Source organism: Myotis lucifugus, unplaced genomic scaffold, assembly GCF_000147115.1.
Source record: "Myotis lucifugus unplaced genomic scaffold, Myoluc2.0 scaffold_2, whole genome shotgun sequence".
NCBI lineage: Eukaryota > Metazoa > Chordata > Mammalia > Chiroptera > Vespertilionidae > Myotis > Myotis lucifugus.
Window position 1 is genome coordinate 27,959,657 of NW_005871050.1, and position 22,108 is coordinate 27,981,764.

The window sequence follows — 22,108 nt, forward strand, 5'->3', positions numbered from 1 at the left end:
CACTGTGGCGATCCGCGAGCAGGAAAGCGCAGCCCACAGGCAGCACCCAGAAGGGCCTGCTCCCAGGTTGCCATGGTGATTCGCGAGCAGGAAAGCACAGCCTGCAGGCAGCACCCAGGAGGGCCTGCTCCTGGGTCGCTGTGGCAATCCGAGAGCAGGAAAGTGCGGTCCGCAGGCAGCACCCCACCCTGGCCACAGCTCAAGGGAGAGAACAACACGCAGTGGAGGCCAGGAGCCTGAGAGATCAACACAGAGGGGAGCCTGCTTCAAGCCTCCACGGTGTGGCTGGGGGAAGGCCCCCAGCAGACACACACACACACACACACACACACACAGGGCGACTGCTCTGAGCCTCCAATGCGGCTGGGTGCAGGCCCCCAATGGGGGGACACACACTCACTCACACACACACTCTCTCACACACACACACACACACACACACACACACACACACACGGGACGCCTGCTCCGAGCCTCTGCTGCCAGACTGTGGCCGTCAGTAGAACATCCACTGAGGGCTCCTGGACTGTGAGAGGGGCAGGCTGGGCTGAGGGAACCCCCACCCCCCAGTGCACGAATTTCGTGCACCGGGCCTCTAGTTTAAAAAATAAAATAATTATGTTGTATATGTATATAATAATGTATATATCTATATGTGTGTGTGTGTGTGTGTGTGCGTGTGTGTGTACATACATATATATTCTAACATACACACAAATACAAACTGGGCTTTTACAATTGATATATTTCTGTGTTGTTTGATTATTTTTATAATTAGCACAGTTATGCATTATTTACAAAATATTGTGTTAATTATTTTCAATATATACAGATATCAAATCATGCTGTATGCCTTCAATTTATACAATGTTATATATCAATTATATCTCACTAAAACTGGGGTGGGGGGGAGGAAAAAACCCTTTAAAGGAGTACTTCCATTTTTCCTAGGATAAAGCCCAAAATAATTAAGGGGGCCTGCTATTCAGCCTCAGCTCACAATACTCTCCCCCTTCCTTAATATGCTCTAGTCATAGGAGACGCCTCTCAGTTCAAGTCCTTTATACATGTTCTAGCTTCAGGTCTCTCCACATGCTGTTCATTTCCTCTACCTAGAACACTTCCTCCACCCACCCCTCATCCATCTCCATCTATCCCAATTGATTTTTCAGTTCTCATCACTTCTTCAGGGAAGCCTTCCCTGACATTCCAAACAGGGTCAGATCCTCCTGTTATAAGCACTTACAGAACCCTTATTTTTCCTTCATAGTTCTTACCACAATTTGCTGTTTTCTATTTACAGGTGGGATTATTCATATCTGTTGTCACTCCTACTAGACTATAAGCTCCATGAGAACAGGACTGTTGTCTGTCCTGCTATCTCCTGATATCTAGTAAGAGCTCAGTAAATATTTGTGAAAGAAATAACTTCTCCCTGTTAATCAGAGTGGACCTTGGCTTTGGCACTAGTTCCATTTTCTCTCCATTCCAACCCCTGCCATCATATAAGTAGCCTAGATGACTATAGATGACTCACACAACATTCTAGCCTCACTGTCCTGTGATCTCCCCTACTTCTACAACCTCTGACCACATGCCATTAGTGTTCTAATCTAGACGACCCCATAACCATGGCACTGCTCCACTTCAAAATCCCGGAACTCCACTATCCCAATCTCTGGCTACAACCTCCTATCCTTATTACTTCTTGGCTCTCAAATACTCACTCTTCATTCATCAAGATCTCCTTTCCTTTGACTTCTCACTGCTTTACTCCCTATCCAGTCTAGATGTTATAGTACATTATTTTAACAGTCTCTTGTTAGCAGCCTTACTGCTCTTACCATTTTTAATCTACCATTTACTGAGCAGTTACTGTGGGCCACCATATATACATTATCTCTCAAACTTCTCACACCTATATGAGGTAGAAACCACCATTATCCCCTTTTACAGATAAGGAAAAGAATTCTTAAAAAGGCAAAGTAACTTGTCCAAGGTCACACAACTAGAAATTGGTAAAACAGGGTGGAGGTGGGATTTGAACGAGATATGTCTGACACCAAGGTCTATGCTCTGAACCAGCAGGTTATTTTGTCGCTCAGAGAGAAAGATAACTGACCGCAACATGCAGAATGAACAGGATGGAAGCAGGCAAGTTTGAAGGTTTGGAGATCAGCAATCCAAAAGAGAGTTATTGGTGGACTAATAATCATCTACCCAAACATAGTAAAAAATTCAAACTTACTTCAGGTGTGTGATTTTATAGGATGGACTTAGTGGGCTTTGTCTGAGGACAGCACAGCTAGGTATGCCTAGAAGAGACCAGAAAGAAATCAGCAGTTTAATACATTCTTTCAGAATAAAATTTTTACTTTAACTTCTCTTGACATATACATACTGTATATATTGCCATGTATTCATTGCTTCCATGTACTGAGAATTTATCATAATCATATTTACACTTACAACAACCCTGTGAGCTACTATCCCATTTTATAAATGACAAAAGGGAGGCACAGGAAGACCAGGGAAATTGCTTTTGGTCACACAGTTAGTTAATGGTAAAGATCGGATCAGAACCCAAGTCCGCTGGTCTCCTTTGAGTCACTTACCCAGCAAAACTCCAACCTGAAGATCATATTCCCCATACTACTCACAGGCTGTTGAGACACTTGTGTGTGTGTGTGGGGGGGGGGGCAGTAGGTGGTAGTGGTAGGGATCAGACCAGGACACTACAAATCCCTATGCTCCAACCTTGGCAAGAAGCCAATGGGCAGATCTGAGGCTGGTGAAGTCACCAGGCTGGCACACCAGAAAGGACCTTGTTGCAATGTCCAGCACTCAACTTTATGGGGAAGGCCATGAGGTCTTACACTGGGAGTGATCCCATTTTATACCCCTACTCAGAGAGCACCGTGTCCCTGAGGAGCATCAAACCTAGCCTGGAAGCCACACCAAGCCCAGGACAGGCTCACAGAAAGAGTAAGCAACAGCTCAGTCACCTGTTCCTTTTCTCCTCTCACAGACTCAAACGATACATGGGAAGTATTAAAGTAGCCTATTTGGGTTTTCTCCCCCACTTTAAGCAGTAATCTGGGGTCCACGGATGGCTATTGTGGGCCCTGGACCTCTCTCTGCTTATGAGCAAACCATTTGCCCTTTCTTTTTTCCTTTTTTGAAGAGATGGTCAATAGTTTTCCTCAGTATTTCAAACAGGTCATGTCCACCCTCCCTGCCACCTCAAAAATAAAAAGTCAGTGAGGCAGGATACTTAGATGTTAGGAGAATTTTTGACAATTGAGAAAAGGGAAACTGAGACAGATGGTTAGCCAAATAGGGCCAAACAAGTCAAGCAATTTACATTCAGCTAGGAAATTGCAAAATCTTCCACAGACACTTGAGAGCAAATGGTTTAGTGGCAGCCTCTCCTCCCTAACCAAAGAGTAAATAGCTTAAATCACCCTGATCAGGGAGAGAGATAACAGAGACCCAATCAGTGCAATTAGTGCCAGCCAAATCCAAGGATGGATAAAGTCAGGGAAATAAATAACAACAACAACAAAAACCAATTAGAACCAAACAAATCCAAGATAGAGACAAAGCTGACCAGAAAATGACCCTGGTCTCTCTATGCACTCATTTTGGTGCACCAACATATTACAGTATTTGAAAACACACCTGGAAAACTGATGAATATTCTGCAGAAACCCTCCCCTGAGACCTCCTCTAGGACCTCCGCTCCCTCCCCAAAGATAAATAAAAGCCCTCAAGATAAAGTGTGCCAGCGGCTCTTTCCGGAGCATGGCCACGCTGTTTCTTTCTCCCACGTGAACTTTCTTCTAAACTCTAAGGGTCCCCAGGGACCTGTAACCAGCGGAGCAGCAGCAGCTGCTCCTTGGCTAACCCTCTGAACCTGTCTCCAAGCCTTTTCTCTAACTTTTCTAGAGAGCCAAGCAGCCCGCCTAAGCTCTCTCCTGTTGCTTCTTCTATCCGAAGATTTCATTTCACTGTTCCCAACTTTAATAAAGTACTCTCAAAATCATCTGGACTCGTATTGTGGAATCTTTCCTGCAGGAAATCAAGAACCCACACACTACAGGCAACCTCCTACCTCCTGGCTGGTCCGGTGACATTAGCATTCCTTTCCCTTCCCCCCTCCCCCTACACACCTGTAAATCTCTACACACACACACACACACACACACACACACACACACACACACACTGTCCCTCCTCACAAAGGCACATCCCCAAAAGGTTCATCTATACAACCCTCCACACGCTCATCCTGGGAGCCTCTCCCTCCCCCCGGCCCCTCTCCCTTCTCCAGAGCTGGCTTCTGGGCCCTGCGGTCCTTGCTCTCCTCTGCCCCCCAGCTTCGCGGGCAGCGATAAGTCCCTCCTAGTAGCCAATTCCCTCCTCACATCACAGAATATACGGCGCTTGGCCAGAATATACAGCAGGGAAGCGAGTCGCTTGGCCAGAACGAACTCCACCGATTTCCTTTCCCTCCAAATGGGGAGGGCGCAAGACTTCTTGCTCGTTGGACAAAGAGCTCACCAGGTTCCCAAAGCCGGTTTGCCCTTCCTCTGTTTCCGGTCAGAGGGGGATTCAGAGGGAAATACAAGTTCTTTGGGGCGGGGAATTGGAAAGGACTCACAAAGGAGGCGGCTCCGAAGGAGGGGTCGGCCTGAAAGGGGGAGGAGGAATTGGGAGGTGGGAGAGAAAGGCGAGGAAAAAAAGAGGGCTGGAAAACCCTGGCGGGGACAGTTTTGAGGTTGTTTAGTATAGTCCTGGGAATCCTGCCTGGTCAACACTGAAACTAGGTGTCATTGGGCTGGGTCATTTCCTCGGTGCTGGCCTTAAACTCGTTTACCCCACACCAAAGACAGCCACGCCAAGACCTTTGGCTAGCAGCTCACCAGGTACCACGGAATCTGCTGGTCTGGGCCAGGGCTTGGAATTAATTCTTCATGGGGCCAATAATTTTTACCTCAAAGGGTTGCTTAGAGGATTAAATTAGTTACTACATCTCAGATGCTTAGAATAGTGTCAGGGAGAGTGTAAACTATCATTGATAGCTCCTATTATTACAAAAGTATTCATTTGTTGATGATCTGTTCCCCCTCTAGGTTATGAGTCTCATGAGGGCAGAGAGTATTTTTCATTCATCACTGAACTCCAGCACCTGGCACAAAGAGGCTATCAATAAATTACTTGTTGAATAAATGGATAGATAAATGATTGAATAACTGACTAGTGGCTATGCCAAGACTCTCTCCTCTGCCATGTAGGGGGTATATTTGTGGAGGTTTGAGGAAGAAAGGCTATGATTGGGAAAGGTGGCACAAAAGACCCCTGTTGTTTGCTATATAAAGTGACTTGCTCTACCCTTGGAAAATGGAATGTCTTTGGTAATTTCCTAAATGGACACATTGAAGACTGTCAGACAACTGACCTGAAATTTGAAACTGAGACATGTCTAGCTAGAGCAGTATTTGCATCTTTTGCAGTTAGTGAGTAAAGCAGGATGGGGGAAAGGGCTGAAGTGGAAAACTCAAAAATAATGGTGACAAATATGTGTTCCAAGTAAATTGAAGTGTGTATGGAGGAGCATAGTCACCCTCAAAGGGATTAGGATGGAGGTCCTAGATTAACAATAATGTTATCCACCTCTCTGTTCTAATCATAGGGTTTTTGATGATCTGCCCTGATGTCCCAATATTTGGGGAGTAGGTATGCAGATTAGGCTCCTACCACTATATTCAATAAACTTGCATTTATGGAAAATCATACTGTTAGAGCTAAAAGGGACCTTAGAAATTATTCATACATTTCAATTCATAGCTAAAAAAACTAAGAATCAAACTAGCAGAGGACTAGAGGGCTTTGGGATTCCCTGACCTTTGTACTGGATCTTGCAAACCCTGAATTCGTTGTGTGTTTCCTTACTCCTTTAATCCCTGCACCACCCTATCCCAACCCCAAAGAGACTTAGAAAAATGAAGGGAGAGGAATAAGGTCAGCAGAGGGTATGGAGAAGGGAAGTTCCTCAATAAACCTTACTTCACCCCCTTTTACTAATTCCCAGGGAAGGTAGCTGGGCCTTCAGTTAACTAACGTAGAATGGCTTCCCCCATGGTGCCCTGGCAGCCTTGCTCTATCCACATAAACTCCACAGGCAAAGATTTGATTACAGCCAATCTGAGTCTTGGCAGAATACCTGTGATCCTCCCAGAGCACAAGAGGTTTGGAGGCTGGTCAGAAGATGCTTCAAGGCCATCTCTCACTCCCCTCCTAACCCCCTCTGCCCTGGGAGACTGTCAAGAAATGATTTTTCATAGCTTCCTACCTGCTGGGATCTGATAAGCTAAAATTCTTTCTAATTCATCCCTCAGAATAGAGCTACAGAATATGAAGCCATTTAGTTCAGTACAGAATTGGCTTCTTAGCAACAGAATATCCCACAACTACCATTGCAGTCCTCTGGCCCCTTTTGTTTAAGTGTCGTCCTTTTTGGTGTTTGGACAAAGACCACTAGGAACAGGAACCATTGACTACTTTTTCTTTCACTGTGTAAATAATAAACTGTTTGAATCTAAAAGTGATTTATTATATCTTTACTGATGAGTCCATCAGACCTTGGATTCTTGCTTTGCCTTGTGTGCTTAACAGCTGCTTGCTGAGAATTTCACATTTCTGGTAATTAAAGCACTCTCCCCCATCACTGAGAGCACTGAGCTGGACAAAAGTATATGTAGACAATTGTCTAACCACTATGCTGTACACTTGAAAAGAATATAAATACAATTTGAATGTCAATTGAAAAATAAAAATTTAAAATTTTATCTTAAAAAAAGATATGTAGATCATAATGGCTTTTTCCTGTCACTGTTCATCAAAGAGAAAGTCATCCCAAATTCTATTGTCTGGGACTTACACTCTGGCTGTACATTATTAATAGCTAATTTATTAATTCTTCTAGTTGTTTCCTTTGGAGCTGACTGGCCTTAAAGAACAATAGCCTCTTACCAAGTAGCAGTTGTGAGAATGCTGGACCAGGAATATGTGTCTGAGGGGGATCATAGAAGTGGTGGAGTGGAGTTCACCTAAGACAAACCTCACAATGTAGAAGGTGGCCCATTTGTTGTTCCCCTTATCAGGTTCTAATTTTATTCAACCAGCATTTACTAAGAATCCCCAATGTGTAATCTGGTAAGAGCTTCCTATTCTCATCTCTGCATTTACAGTAAAGGCTTCCATTTTCAGCTACCACTAATAACTCAAGTTCATAGAACAAAAACTACTTGGGAAGAATTATAAAATTAGGTACCTCACTAGATTATAAATATTAGGAATACTTTCATCTTAATATGACTCCACAGAAATGAGAGGAGTACTGGGAACATAAAGAGTGATCAATGAATGCCTCTTAAATGACCAGGCTAGATCAGCCACAACTTCAATTTGTATACTGTGCCCAACAGTTATAGGAAAACCACCTTGATCCTTCACCCCTGGGAATTCAGTGGAGGAGGAGCATCTAGCTATTATGCTATACACATTTGCAATATCCATGTAACAACCTACTTGGTCTCTGTTACTCCTAACCTCTATAACAGACCACCTCTCTCCCACCTACAGACTCAGCTTCTCTGAGACTTTAGGACCAACCCTATTCCTATGTGGGGGAACACAAAGGACCCAATGTACTCTGGCTTGGCACATTAAATGCAGTCAGCCTTTCCAAACATTATACCCCCAAAATTATATAAAATCTTAGCTGTGGGTAATAGCCCCATATTTGGAGAGCCCACGTTGCTCTCCAGTTAGACCATTAACCCCAATATTCCAAATTCTAAACTCTTTTGTATTTTAATCTTCTTTCTTTTCGGCTATAGTTCCTATGGGCTCTTGATCTGACAACCTGTTTCAAGTTACTTCTCCAGCTGCTACCCTTGACTGGCCTGCTTCACTTCAGGCTACATGCCCCCTTTAGTCTCAGTGCAACCACAACTCTGATTCACATATGCTTAAACCCAATTTGAGGCATAGTGTAACCCTCCCAGGCGCCTCCTACAGGACAGCAATTGAACAGCAAGTCAGCTCACTTCTGGACCTAGCCCAACCTTAATCAATACATTCTAGCACTGAGATTTTCTTTGGTCTTCTTTAATTCCGAACTTCTGCCCCAACCCCTGAACTGTGCCATGTTTTCTGGGGCCTTATACCTTAATTTCCTTAGTCTTTTTTACTGTTTACTGCTTCTGAAACTAGTCTTCATGATTGGATCTCAATTTCCATATGCCATACATCCTCTCTGCCCAAATCTCCAGCTATTTTCCCCAAGTCATTTAGACAATTCCAGTAACTCATAGCTGTCTTTCTTTTAATCTCCCCCCAATTTAAATTCCAGTAAGAGACAATCAAGAACTCATTAATACATATATATTTATTTAATTCATAATATAGTATTTTGGATGGGCTGGGGTGTTTTAAGGGATGAGGCTGTGTAATCTACAGATGCTCAGATTTCTATACTAGGAGAGAAGCTATTGGTCCAGAGCTCCCAGTACAAACAAGCCATGGGTAAAATATTTGATTAAAAATATTCTAACAATATGTCCGGCTGGTGTGGCTCCATGGTTGAGCGTTGATCCATGCACCAAGAGGTTGTTAGTTCCATTCCCTCTCAAGGCACATGCCGGGGCTGCGAGCTCGATTCCCAGCTGGGGACGTTCAGGAGGCAGCTGATCAATGTTGATGCATCGATGGTTCCATCTCTCTCTCTCTCCCTTTCCCTTCCTCTCTCTCTAAAATCAATAAAAAACATTAAAAATATTCCAATAGTCTAATAAATATTTTAGCCAACAACAACACAGCATATGTATGAATGGCAGATTAGACCATAAAAAGCAGTTTTACCTGACCTGATGACAGTCAACCTATAATACACAGCCAAATACAGCCCAATGGATCCAAAGCTGCAATTGGCTTTAGGAATTGAAACAATTGTGGGAGTGGTTCTTGTCTGTCAGCATCACATTCTCCATTCTGTCGAGGAAAGAATATCAAATATTGGAGCTTATCAAAAAGTCCATCCATGGATTATTCCATCCAGGTAGTCCATGTATAAATATGTAAACCATGGAAGCTTCGAAAATTCACCTAGTGTATTTCAGCTGAAAAGAATATGTAAATGATTTTGCTGCAATCTGAATGTCACTGCATCCAAAGTTACACAATGGAAATACATGATAAAAACAGATGCAGTTACTCTTACTTACAAGTAGCCAGAACTCCAATGTGGCATTAAAATTTCCTTCATATACTCGAAACAGGTTTAACTTTATATTTTATTATTTTTGTGCTTTCTTCAATAAGACAGTACAAAAGTGGAAATAAGCATAAATTGCAGACAGATAGAACAATTTGCTAGCAGAAAGGATTGTGGGGGAATAAACTGAGTAGGACAAGAGCAACGAAAACTTACAGAGTTACCTTCCTTGATGTTAAACAGGTCCTATTTCCTTTGTTCAACTGGGTTCAGCTAAAGGTGGTCAATGATGTCTTTTAAGGTCCCTGGCATTACCAGTATCCTATGAAAGTCTTAAGTTTACTGAAGTAAGTATCTGGGGCTCACCACACCCCCACTGAGTACTTTGTCACCATGTTGTCTCTTGGAAAGCAATGATCATTTCATTATTTGGCTCAGCAATTTAATTGCTTATCCCAAGCCCGATTTCATTTCCTACTTTATTCAGTAGGCTTAGCTCTGATTTGTGGTTGTAACCAAAATTTAAATCTACTTTCAAAGCACGAATTTGAAAAATATTGAAAAGTGATTGAAAAGAATGGTGTCACATGCTCCAGACAATTCCCCAAGCCAACTTCCAAAGAGCTTTTGAGGAGGACAATACTAGTACTCATTTATGCATATAAGTCGTGGGACATCTGCAAAATATTATCAGTATAGCCCAGATGGAAAAGCCCAAGCTTTTCCGCCCAGGAAACAACAAACACCAATATGGATATCAGAGTACAACGTTGATCATTCATTCATTCATTCATTCATTTGTTCGTTTGTTCAATAAACATTAGGCAACTACTCTGTTCCACACACTATCTCAGGTGTGAAAAATACAACAAAAACAAAAGACATAGACCCTGCCCTCAAGGTATTCATAGTCTAATACAGAAGTTGATTGTTATACATTAAATTTGTGTGTGCATCAGAATTACCTGGAAAGCTTATTAAAAATGTAAAATTCCATCCATGTGTCCAGATATTCTAATTAAGTAGATCAGGGCTGGAATCTATGAATCAATTATTTTATCAAACACCAAAAGTGATTCTAACGAATGATATAAGGCCCACACTCTGAAAAACATTGCTATCTAATATGATTATCACCGAGGCCATAAGGATGCTCAGGGTGCCATGGGAGCTCTGAAGAGGAGACCATAACCCAGTCTAGAGGGTGAGAGTTAATCTGATTAAGAGGGGTGAAAGGTAGTCCAGGCTAGGATCAAAAGTAAGATGGGGAAGTTTAAGCTTTGTCTCAGGACACTAAAATCCAAAGGGCACAAAAAATGAATGGCGTGGGAGACCCAAGACACGGTACAGGAAATTGGACTGAGGTGGAGGTGGAGTGTTTTGCACTTTTAGCAGTTTCATTCTATTCCCTTAAGAACAATTCCTACCGTTTACTTCCTGTGGGCATCAAAATTGTTATAATGTCTCTGTTCCAGGCTCAAAGAACAACTTGTGTAAATAGTTAAGCTTGGCTAGGGTAACCAGTGTGAGGGGGAAAGTGACAAAAGATGAAGCTAGGAAAACACACAGAGACTTAAAAAGCCAAACCCTCAGTAATTGGGACCTTCTACTGAATGCTATGGAAGAAAGGGCAGTGAAAGTTTTTATTAAGGGAAGAAATCACTTGCTTTGTTTAAGAATTGGGGGATAGGCCATAAAGGAGAGACCAGAGTAACTTAGAAATGAAAGGCATACATTTTTAAGCACCACTACACTCTACTGGGGCAGGGGCTGGGCGAGGCAGTGGAGAGAAGCTTAATATTCGTTATACACTTAACTAAACGCCAGGGGCTGTGCTAAGCAGTTTGCATGTGCTTTTTTAAAATTGTCACCTGAGGATATGTTTATTGATTTTAGAGAGGAAAGAAGAGAGAAAGAGAGGAAGAGAGAGAAATGTTGATGTGAGAGAGAAACATTGATAGGTTGCCTCCAGTACATGCCCTGACTGGGGATTGAACCTGAAACGTAGGTATGTTGTCTGCCTGGGAATCGAACCTGCAACCTTTTGATGTAAGGACGACACTCTGGGCCACTTGGCCAGAGCAACATGTGCTATCTTTTTAAATCTTTGCAAAAGCCTTGTTAGGTAGGTATTTTACAAAAGAGGAAACAGAGTCTCAGAGAAATGAAATTGTTGCTCTTGGCCATACCGCTAATTAATTGCAGAGAAACTAGGGTTATTTTAGTACAAAGGCTATGAGCTCCCCATTAGAGCAAGCTATTTCCCAGAATCTTACTGAGGTTGTTCATTTCCTGATTAGCAGTAAGTACATATGGTTTTTTAAACCAAAAAGCTCACTTTGCCACTAAATATGTAAGTCTGAGCCAGCCATTTGCATCTGCCTCCATCTTGCTTTCCATGTTAGTTGAACAAACAATACAAAAGTGTCCTTCAGGGGATGTATATAGATACGGTGTCCCTCCTACAAAACAGTAAGCCATTTGACAGCAGGGGCTAGGTTTTGCCAGTATTTCAGCGGCAGTGTGGTACCTGGCATCTAGTAAGTAGTTCATTGACTGAGTTAATAAATGAATATCCACCAAAGTGGTGGAAAGAAAGAGGGGAGAATTTGGGGCACTCAAGGCTCCAATTTGGGAGCTTGTTACAGCTACAGTTTGGTACAACAGTAATGTTTTTACAACTCCCGAAAAGTAGACTCCTTGAAGCAGACTCAGCTCCTGGAAAGGAGACAGCTCTGGTTCTGACATCCCCATTCCAGCAGTGAAATTGACCATGATAGTAATAAGGCCTGGGATGAAGTTTATAAGTGCATTTGCAATGAAGGGTTAGCTAAGCAGATAAAGAGTGTAAACAAGATTGCAAAAAGGAATGATTATTTAACCTGTTTAAGAAAACAAACTGTTCTCAAGCATTCACACCCCCCTCAGGCATTCTTAAGAAAATTCAAGTACATTTATATGCAAATAGTTGTATCTGTAACACTCCATTCTGATTAAGTAAACAAAGCAGGTTCTTAAAGAACCTCCATTATTTTTTTGCATAATTTTAGTGACTGTATGTACTTGAGAATAAAAGAAAACTTATTTCTGTGATAGAATTTTTAACAATTCAGGCAAACCTCCTCTATTAGGTAGCATCAATGAAACTGTGCTACATGTAACACTTCTACCTGGATCAATTTTCTATCTAGCAATAGTATCTCATATGCAGTATTATCCCTCTATGTCTCCTAATCCAACCTAGAGCTCTTCCTACCATCTATGTCATTATTGCATGTGAATGTGTGTGTGACAGTAGGGAAGAAAAAAGGGATGAATGGAGGGAGGGGATTAATGTTGACTGATTTTGTTGTTCCCTATAGGGGACAGAAATGAACTGTATAATTTATTTCCCCTTCCAGTATATTTTTCACCCAAATGAACAAATTAAGTTGATTATGTATATAAAATCTAGAAAATGAATAAATGATACATATTTATTCATTTTATAATTATATATACATATATATGTTTTCTTCATAATAAATCCTTGATTATAGATTTTTATTGTAAGCTATATATAATATGTAACCATTTAACACTTTAAAATTCTACTGGGCCAAATTGGCCAACACTAGAAAAGCTGACACCCCTATTTCCAGCTGGCTAGTCCCTTGTTCAGAGCATCATTCTACATTATTTACCTAGAATTACCCTAATTCCTTTCAATATCATTTATACGTATAAATCACTGGGAATTTTTAATTCTCTAATGACAAGAGAGGTATTTTCTAAATTTGTTCTCCAATGGCTTGAACCCAGACTACTTAGATAATTTGTTCTAAGAAACTCAAAACATTACTTCAAATATGAGCTTTAATGCACAAAAATTAAAGCTATAATATCTAGTTATTTTGGATGCTTCAAATGAACTTTATTTGGTATCTTGTATATTGGACACTAACTGAAGTTTAGGAGGGGAAGAACTGCTGAAGTGGAGAGCCAGAGAATTATATGCTTTCTTGAAATTTAATGGCAAGCTTTCATCCCAGAAACATAAGGGGATTCTTGAGGCCTGCAGTTGCATTCCTGACGCTCAGGGTAATCAATAAAATCTGGGGCAGGCAAGCCAGACAGGATCATTAGGGATTTGTTCCAGATTGTGAATGTTGGACAAACTGGAAGAATAAAGGTCACATCAAAAGTATGAAGATGCAGAGAGTTAGCTGGATCATAGAAAGACAGCATATTGTTGTCATAATCCAGAAGGACACCCAGGCGCTTCAACTGTGGGGGCACATCCACCAGCATTTCCTTGTTGTTATGTCTCACAACGAAGTTACTATTGCATCGAGAGAAAACCCATGAGGAGGCATTCTTGCCAATCCATTCATTCTTGGGAGCTGATTTGTAGGCAATGCCAATTGCATACCTGTGAAACAGTGGAAAGGAGAGAGAAATAAATATTTAGTAATGATCTGTGTTATGCTACATACCATACAGAATATATAAGAAATAGAATACATGTCTCTTCCTTAAATAGTTTATATTTAGATCCATAATGTTGATACCACTAGAACTTTAATAAGGTAGCAGTTAGAGTGCTGTAGTAGTTTCCAACTCCTAGCTCAGTATATTTTCCATGATTTATTTCTTAAAGCTGGCACATTTTTCTAGGAGTGGTTTTCATCACATGTCTTTTAACCTTGACTTACTGGTATTATGTCTATGTTATAGAACTGGATCTCCAGGAACCTAACAACAGGGAAGAGAAGAGAAAAGAATAGTGAGATCCACTCACCATGTTGAGGAAGCCATGACTACCTCCCAATAGTGGCAGCCACTGTCAATGAATATATTTCCTGCTGCGCCATAGCACCCTGTGCCACTAAACCTCTCTGGAGTATGGCTCTTCTTCAGAGAGCTTTCATCTTTCTCCATCTGCAATCCATCATTGGAGATCTTCAACTTCTTGTGAGTCATTTTGGGATCCAGTTTAAAGGGTTGGCCTGAAAAAAGTAGAAATAAGAAAACGCATGAGGAAATATTTAAGAATTCTTTGTCTTCCAGGACCATCACTACCAGAGGAGCCTTGATATGATGGTCATTCTTGGATCAGTGCAAGTTGGCTGTTTTTTGTTATATGAAGGAAGCAGGCCAAAAGTCACCATATTCAATAAAATAAGAATATGCTGCTCTGGCCGGTGTAGCTCAGTTGGAGTGTCATCCCATACACAGAAAGGTGGCCGGTTTGATTACTGGTCAGGGCATACACCCGAGTTGTAGGTTTGATTCCTGGTCAGGGTGCATGTAGGAGGCAATAGATAGATGTTCTCTCTCTCTCTCTCTCTCTCTCTCTCTCTCTCTCTCTCTCTCTTCCTCTCTCTCCCTTCCTCTCTCTAAATCAGTAAAGAAACATATCCTTGGGTGAGGGTTTAAAACAATAATATGCTGCCCCCTTCATATATTATCAAATTAAAAGGGGACTCTTAAGGTCTCAAATACGTTTATTATTTTACTTTTATTTCAGTAGGTGATTTGGTATTTGACTGGATTTTAGTGTTTGAGGTGAGACAAAGTGAGGGAATTGATGAGATCATTGATGCTTATTAGCAGATCAAAACTGAAAATAAATCAGCAACAGGACAATTTTTTTTTTGCCCTCTTACAACTGGGATATAAATAATGTAATTAGGTAACTTCATTAGAGTGACTATTGCATCATCAATGGTCAGATAAAATATTTGTTGTGTAAGATCATTCACAAAAGGTAATTCCTTATCTTCATATGACAAATCCAGGTACTACCACCACCAATTGCTGTGAATGGCAAGAGCCATATCAGACAAAATTTGTCTGTGGCAGACACTGTTGGTGAACACAACATCCATTCCCTACTTTTTCTTTCTTACCCACTTTCACTATAGAGGCCAGAAAAGCTAAATACTCCAGCACCTAGTCTCCCTTGCTGCTAGGGGCAGCTAATAAGATGGAAATAGTTGGAAGCCGAAGTCAGACAGGGTGTGAAAACCTTCTGGGAAAGTGCATGTTTTTGTGATAAAAGGAATAGCCATCATGTATACCAGCCCTTTATCTTTCTTCGTTTCTTGAAAGAAAATATGACATCTACTGGTTGCAGTAGCTCTGTTGTGACCATGCGGCAAAAAGCCAATACAGAAAAGGAGAAGGGGCCTGAGTCTTTTACAACATCACAGAACTGATGCAACACCCTGAACTGCATACCTTCAAACCTCTTGCTATGGCATTTTTAAAAATATATTTTTATTGATTTCAGAGAGGAAGGGAGAAGGAGAGAGAGAGATAGAAACATCAACGATGAGAATCATTGGTTGGCTGCCCCCTGCATGCCCCCTACTAGGGATGAGCCTGCAACCCAGGCATGTGCTCTGACCGGGAATCAAACTGTGACCTCCTGGTTCATAGATCAATGCTCAACCACTGAGCCACTCCAGCCGGGCCAAACCTCTTGCTATGTTAGAGAAAGAAAAACAATACTTTGTTTGAGCTACTAACAAGTAACTATTTGTTAAGCTAAATTAGTTGAATTTCCTGTCACTTGCAGTCAAAAGCATTCCTAACAGGTATGGCTTCTCTGCAGTAAGATTTTAGCAGATTATCACAAATACAGTCATGCTCCACAAAATGATATTTCACTCAATGATGGACCACATATAGGATAGTGGTATGCCATATAGCTTAGGTGTGGAGTAGGCTATAAAACCTAGGTTTGTGTAAATACATTCAATGACATTTGCACAACAACAAAATTGTCTAATGATTCATTTCTCAGAATATTTCCCTATTATTAAGTGGTGACTGTCTGTAGTAGTCTTTTACTCAACTGTCCCCCAAGCATGAGGATGGAGTGCAGAGAAAACCACTTCACTAACAGCCTCCAAAGCCACCAGCTAGTTTATGTATATCTGTATCCACATATCTTCCAGAGCCTTGAACAAACCCCTCGATCAAAGCACAAACTATAACAGTAAAGCTCCTCTACCCAGGGCCTCTGATGTCTCCTCAGGCTAAGTGTACTCCCTGGCACAGAGGGGAAAACTGATGTCTCCTTTCAGAATCACCATAACATACTGTTTGTTTTTAGTCGGGTAGGTTCACTGTTACGGCTGCCTGCTTGATTTATAGCTTTAACAATGAAGATGTAGCGTGTCCCACTCTGGAGTCCATGCACTGTGTAATGGTTCTGCTTAATGTTGGGAACAATCATCCAGCTATCCACCGAATTATACAGGCCTGTAACATGGGGAAAGACAAGGACATTAACCAGCAGGTAATAGAAATAGAATGAAAAAGCACACTGAAAATTCATCATAAGCCCCCCCAAAATTGAATTTTGTTTTTTTTGTGAGTCCTGGAATACATAGTGAAGTGAACCTCCTCTGCTTCTTTCCTGCCATGGAGCTAGGCTCATGCCTAGTTCCTTGCTTCTGGTAATTAAATGTAACCACTAGGGAAAGTTAGGTTACTTTAATTTTCTTCAAAATAATATAGGAAAAACTATTCTACAAAATCACAGAATCATCTCTTTTATGGAGTCTCTAGATCTTTACCCCAAAGGTCCAATCCTCTGAGAGCTGAGTCTGGCCTCGTATGGATGGAACAGTCCTGTGCAGAGCACAGGAACATTGAATCTAAAAACCAAAAGGACACCTAGACACCATATTTCCCTCATTTCACAAATGGGACACTCAGATGGAGAGAAGAAAAGTGATTTGCCCAAGGCCACAGATAGATGGTGATGATGCTGAGAGTAGAAGAAACCTAGTCTCCTTAACACTAGTTTGGTGTTCTCTCCATTGCATCACAAGTCACAGGGTGAACAACTATGTCTTGTTGTCTTTGCAAGGTAGCAACTCTCTTAGGGCTTATGACTCAACTCTCCCATCCCATCCTCACTCTTATTTCCAAGACTAGTTGGGCTCTAGGTATCATAGGGAAGCCAAGGAGGTGACATGATAACCAAAGCAAAATATTATCTCCTCACTTGACACTACAGTTTTATCCCTTCCTGGTTCTGATCCCAATATTCTTTTGAGGTTGGGTGACTCAGAAACACACTATTATCTTGAACCTTCTTTCCTCCCAAGCCAGGAAAGGGTTCAGAGATCTATGTTTCTGCTTTTGAAACTATTTAGAGCATAAACATGGACTTAAACAGAGGAAAACGTACAGAACTAAAAACGTATTTGGCTAACTTTTAATAAAAGAGGGATCAACATTCTAGTCTACGGATTACCTATATTTCTCTCTTCTGTTATCTTCTTTTCAGTCAGTTTACTGCTTTTTAAACACAATTCTACCAAAGGGTGGAAAGAAAATGGCAAGGAAAATGAGTGGTGAATTTAGTCACTTCTATACAGCTGTAGTAAAGGGTTTAAGTGAGATTGAAAAGAAAAAAAACAATGAATTTTTAAAAAGCAATTTGTTCAGCAGGGTTTTATAATTAATTTGGGGGGGGGGGTAGAAAAAGTAAAAATTAAAACTAGAAAAAGAAGCACAATGGAGGGCAAAAAGATATGCTATAGAAAGAATAATAATTAGTGGAAATGATCAGTGATTCTTAGGAAAAGATAATAAAGGGATAAGAGCCAGGGACAATGCTTGAGTGTTTGGCTGTCTACATACCAATGCATAGTATGAATCATAAACTGCACATGAAATTTTAATACAAAGAGGGAAATAGAGGATCTTCCAGACATACTTCTAACAATGCAAAACAGAAAACAAAACAGGTTTCATAATGAAGTATTATGCAATTGTAAAAATGTATGAGGGAGATCTCTATGAACTGATATGGAGTGATTTCCAAGGTATATTGTTAATTGAATAAAGCAAGTTGTGTAAAAGCATGCATAATATTAGTATGCTACCTTTTTGCAAGAAAGAAAGGCAAATAAGAAAACATACATACGTTTGCGTGGAGTTATAAAACAACAATAACAACAGGAAGGAAAAAAAAACAGAAAATAATGAAGTTGGTTATTTACAAGGGATGGGGATGGGTGAACAGGATTAAAAGTATATGGTAGTGACCGTGCTTTATCAGAGCTGTTTTTAATGACGTTATTCTAGAATGTGTTCTTTCCAGATGATGATGGAGAAGCTTAAAAAAATGGTGCCAGGTACCACAACAGTAACAGAACTTTGCTGTTTTATGGAGATTTGTTTTTTTACCTTTTTTTTTTATTGGAGTGTGCTGGATGTCTCTAAAATTTTGTTCAGATGACTGCAGAACCTGGAAAAGCTGTTGCTGCTATTGATGCATAACATACTACTATTGGTATTTTTAAATAAATAAATAAATTATATATATATATATATATATAATTTTTGGAAACTTTAGTTGTGCTGTCAACTTTGGAAAAACTATCCCAGTTGTACTGTGTTGGGTTGGCATTGTACAGAAGTTAACAGCCATATTGGTCTAGAAATGTTCAACATATTTTTTTCCATTTCTACAGGGGTAACGCACTGTATTAAATATGTAAGGTCTTAATCTACATGGGTTTGATTACAGAAACTAATAAAGTATTATCTAAACAAAAAAGTATATGGGAGAGAATGACACTTATATGAATATACCTTTTTTGTACAGTTTTCCCTTTTGGAATCATGCTGCTGTTTTATAAATTCAAAAGTTAAAATGAAATCAATATGATTGGGAAGAGTGAATACTAAAACTAAAGACAAACTGAAACAAATGAGCCCAACTGCGTTTCAAATGAAAAATAACCACACCAAAGGGATGGGGGTAGGAGGAGAATTGCAAACAAGTCCTGAACTACTGTTTGTTTTATAGTAGTGTGGGCAAAGCAAATTCTGAACCTACTGTAAATATATTATGGAAGTGAGCAAATGAATACATGTATTAATGTTGTTAGGAGCCAGGGTTCTCATTGTGAAAGTAGGAACATACAAATATGTAATGGGGGAAGGCAAGAAAGATCCTGGGGGATGAACTGAAATTGGAGGTATTGATGGAAACTCATGATATCTAAAAATACATATATATGTGTATACATATGTGCACATATGTAAAGTATATGTATATATACTGTATGTGTGTTCATATATATACATACGTGGGTGGATGTGTGTATTTCTAATCTCCATGTCTTGGTCTCTAATACCATTCTCCCCCTAAATAAAGTGGTTTAAAAAGAGAGAAAATGTGGAAAAACCTCAAGGGAAGTGTCTTTCAGAAGCGAGGTTCAGTCAACAATGGCAGGCAGACTGGCAGGTAGGACTGGAACCATGAATCTTCATGAATACTTATTCTTAGTAAAATAGTTTTAGTTTATCTGCCCACTGCCATAAAAAAATTTGCTTCAGGGTCTGCCCTTGTCCCAGTCCTGTTCTACTTTTCTATCAATGATCAGAGGAAGACATGGAAGGCAGCCTAGAATGGGAAGTAAATGTATTGGAAGGCAGAAACTGGTCAAAAGGATCTTAGCAGGCTAGAATGAGGAATCAAAGGTGTTGTATTTCCATGTGGACAATCAATTAATTTAACAGGAATAGGATTTGAAATTCCTAGGGATGTCAGCTGACTATATGCTCAGCCAACACTGAGTAATCAATACGGCTATTCATTAAAAAAATAAAAAGGTTCCAAGGAGAAAGGCAACAGGTAATATACAGAGAAATAATCCAGCTATCCCCTGCAATGGTCAGACTACTTTTGGAATGTGTTCACTTTTTTTTAATCCTCACCCGAGGATATTTTTTCCATTGCTCTTTAGAGAGAGTGGAAAGGAGGGAGAAGGGAGAGAGGTACACAGAGAGAAAAACATTGATGTGAGGGAGACACATCGATTGGTTGCCTCGTACATGTGCCTTAACTGGGGGACAGGATCGAACCTGCAACCCAGGTATGTGCCCTTGAGTGGGAATTGAACTCGTGATCCTTTGGTTCACGGGCTGGCGTTCTAACCACTAAGCAACACCGGCCAGGGCTATATTATGAAGCATTTTGACAAGTAGCAGTGTGTCCATACAAAGACTACTAGGATGGTAAAAGGTCTGAAACATGAGAAGCAATTCAAATAACTGATGTTTAGCCTGGAAAGGAGAAAATTTAGAAGAGACACAAGAACTACCTAAAATTATCTGAAGAATTGTCATGTGAAAGATTAAGTTTGTTAGTGAGGCATAAAATGGCAGGCCTAGGACTAATTGGTAGCTGTGGTTTAATACAAGGAGCATTAGCTTGAAGTCTGAGTTTAAATCTTGACTCCATCAGTTTGTAGCTTTGTGACCTTGGGCAACTCATTTTGACCCTCAGTTTCTTCATCTATAAAATAGAATTAATATCATCTATTTCATTAGGCTAAGTAAGAACTCATGAGGACTAAATAAGATAATGTATGTGGGAGAGATTGTAAATGGCAAAACATAATGCAGGTGTAAATTATTATTGTCATTATTATTTACTAGGGAAAAAGTTAGACCTTTTATAAAGAAGCACTGACAATTATTTACAGCTGTTTAATTAAATGAGCTGTTTTTTAGAAGTGAAATATCCATCACTGGAAATGTTCAATCAGAGACAGGATAATCATCTACTGGGAATCTGGTAGAACAAAAGAAGATTAGAATAGATGACTTCCAATGTCATCCCTTCGAATTCTAAGATGCTATAATCCCTTTGCTATTAACAGTTAACCTTTAAGCTTTTCTTTACAAAGGACTATATAACCTTTAAAATAAAGGTGGCAGCCTTTAGATCTTTGCCACTATTTGGACTTATTCTCAATTCCAGGAGTCCACTGTTCTCCCCATATCAGGAAGAAGAAGCACAGTTGCTGGCTCTAAGACTTTCCAGAGCAAGAGAGACAAGTGCAGAAAAGCGTGTTGGGAAGGCCTTAGAGTTTGTGACTTCACAAAATGAAGAAATACCCAGGAACACCCAAGATCACAGCTATCTTGGCCAAGTGGCTTAGGTTGGAACTGCACGAGGCAAGTGTTTTCGAGAGTTTGACCCCAAATGTCCTCTCACCTCTCCACCCCACTACGTGGCCCAGAATTGTCACAATTCAGCAAAAGGAAGCCTATCAGGAGGGTTTCACTGGAAAAACTCCTCTCATGCAAGCCTGTGAAGTCAGAAACAGAAGCACAAACACACAGGTAAAAGAAAATACTAATTAGCAGCTATGCAGATGCAACCTTAGGATGGAAATCAGTTCCAGTGTTGAATCTAGCTTTAATTCTGCTTTCATTTCCATTTTTCCCCAGTGCACTGAGGGGAATTTGCACCTTGAACCCTCTTATCTGGCAATCGATGAGTTAAGTTCTTACTCTGCCCTGTCTTGATCCAATTCATCAGAAGGTGAAACCATAAGAGCTAAATGACTGCTTTTTTAACATCTTTCATTTTGTGGCCCACTGACAAGTTTTTATATTTGGTGTAATTCTTTGAGGAAAGGGAGAAGGGGTAAAGGGAAGAGTGACAGAGGCAGGAAGCTTGTCACTATATTTACTAATACAAATGCGTATGGTAAAGGAAGTAGTAGTCTTTGAACATAATGTATTTTACCATGGTAATGAAGTGGAAGAAAAGTCAAGGGGAGAGATGTTCACACACATAGAATCAGCAATGATGGTGGCTTAGCTACCCAGGAACAAAATATGAGCTCTATTCTAACTTGAGAGAGTGGAGTGACATGGATTAACTGAGGAAAAGCTAGAGATTACATAAACAAATGGGAGTGGCCCCAGTGACTGCCCAGCAAGGAAATACACAACTTGCTGATGGGCCCTTTGCAATGCAAAGCTGGGGAAGCTTATACTGTCTACAAAACACTGTTCTAA

At 40.5% G+C, this 22,108-nt stretch overlaps 1 protein-coding gene across 5 annotated transcripts in view; it reads right to left on the bottom strand.

The window, feature by feature from the left end:
* Positions 1-9,341: 9,341 nt before the first annotated feature.
* MID2 (midline 2) overlaps positions 9,342-22,108 on the bottom strand; it is a 109,827-nt gene continuing 97,060 nt past the window's right edge. For 4 of the 5 annotated variants that reach the window (XM_023758752.1, XM_006082257.3, XM_006082256.3 and 1 more), the window contains 3 exons: positions 16,370-16,531; positions 14,061-14,268; positions 9,342-13,691 (listed from right to left, as the gene is read on the bottom strand). In XM_023758752.1, coding sequence (XP_023614520.1) covers positions 13,289-13,691; positions 14,061-14,268; positions 16,370-16,531 — 773 coding nt within the window. In that variant the 3' untranslated portion in view covers positions 9,342-13,288. Of the gene's footprint in view, positions 13,692-14,060; positions 14,269-16,369; positions 16,532-17,534; positions 17,595-22,108 lie in introns of all 5 variants that reach the window. The other variant, XM_023758745.1, reaches the window with a different exon arrangement.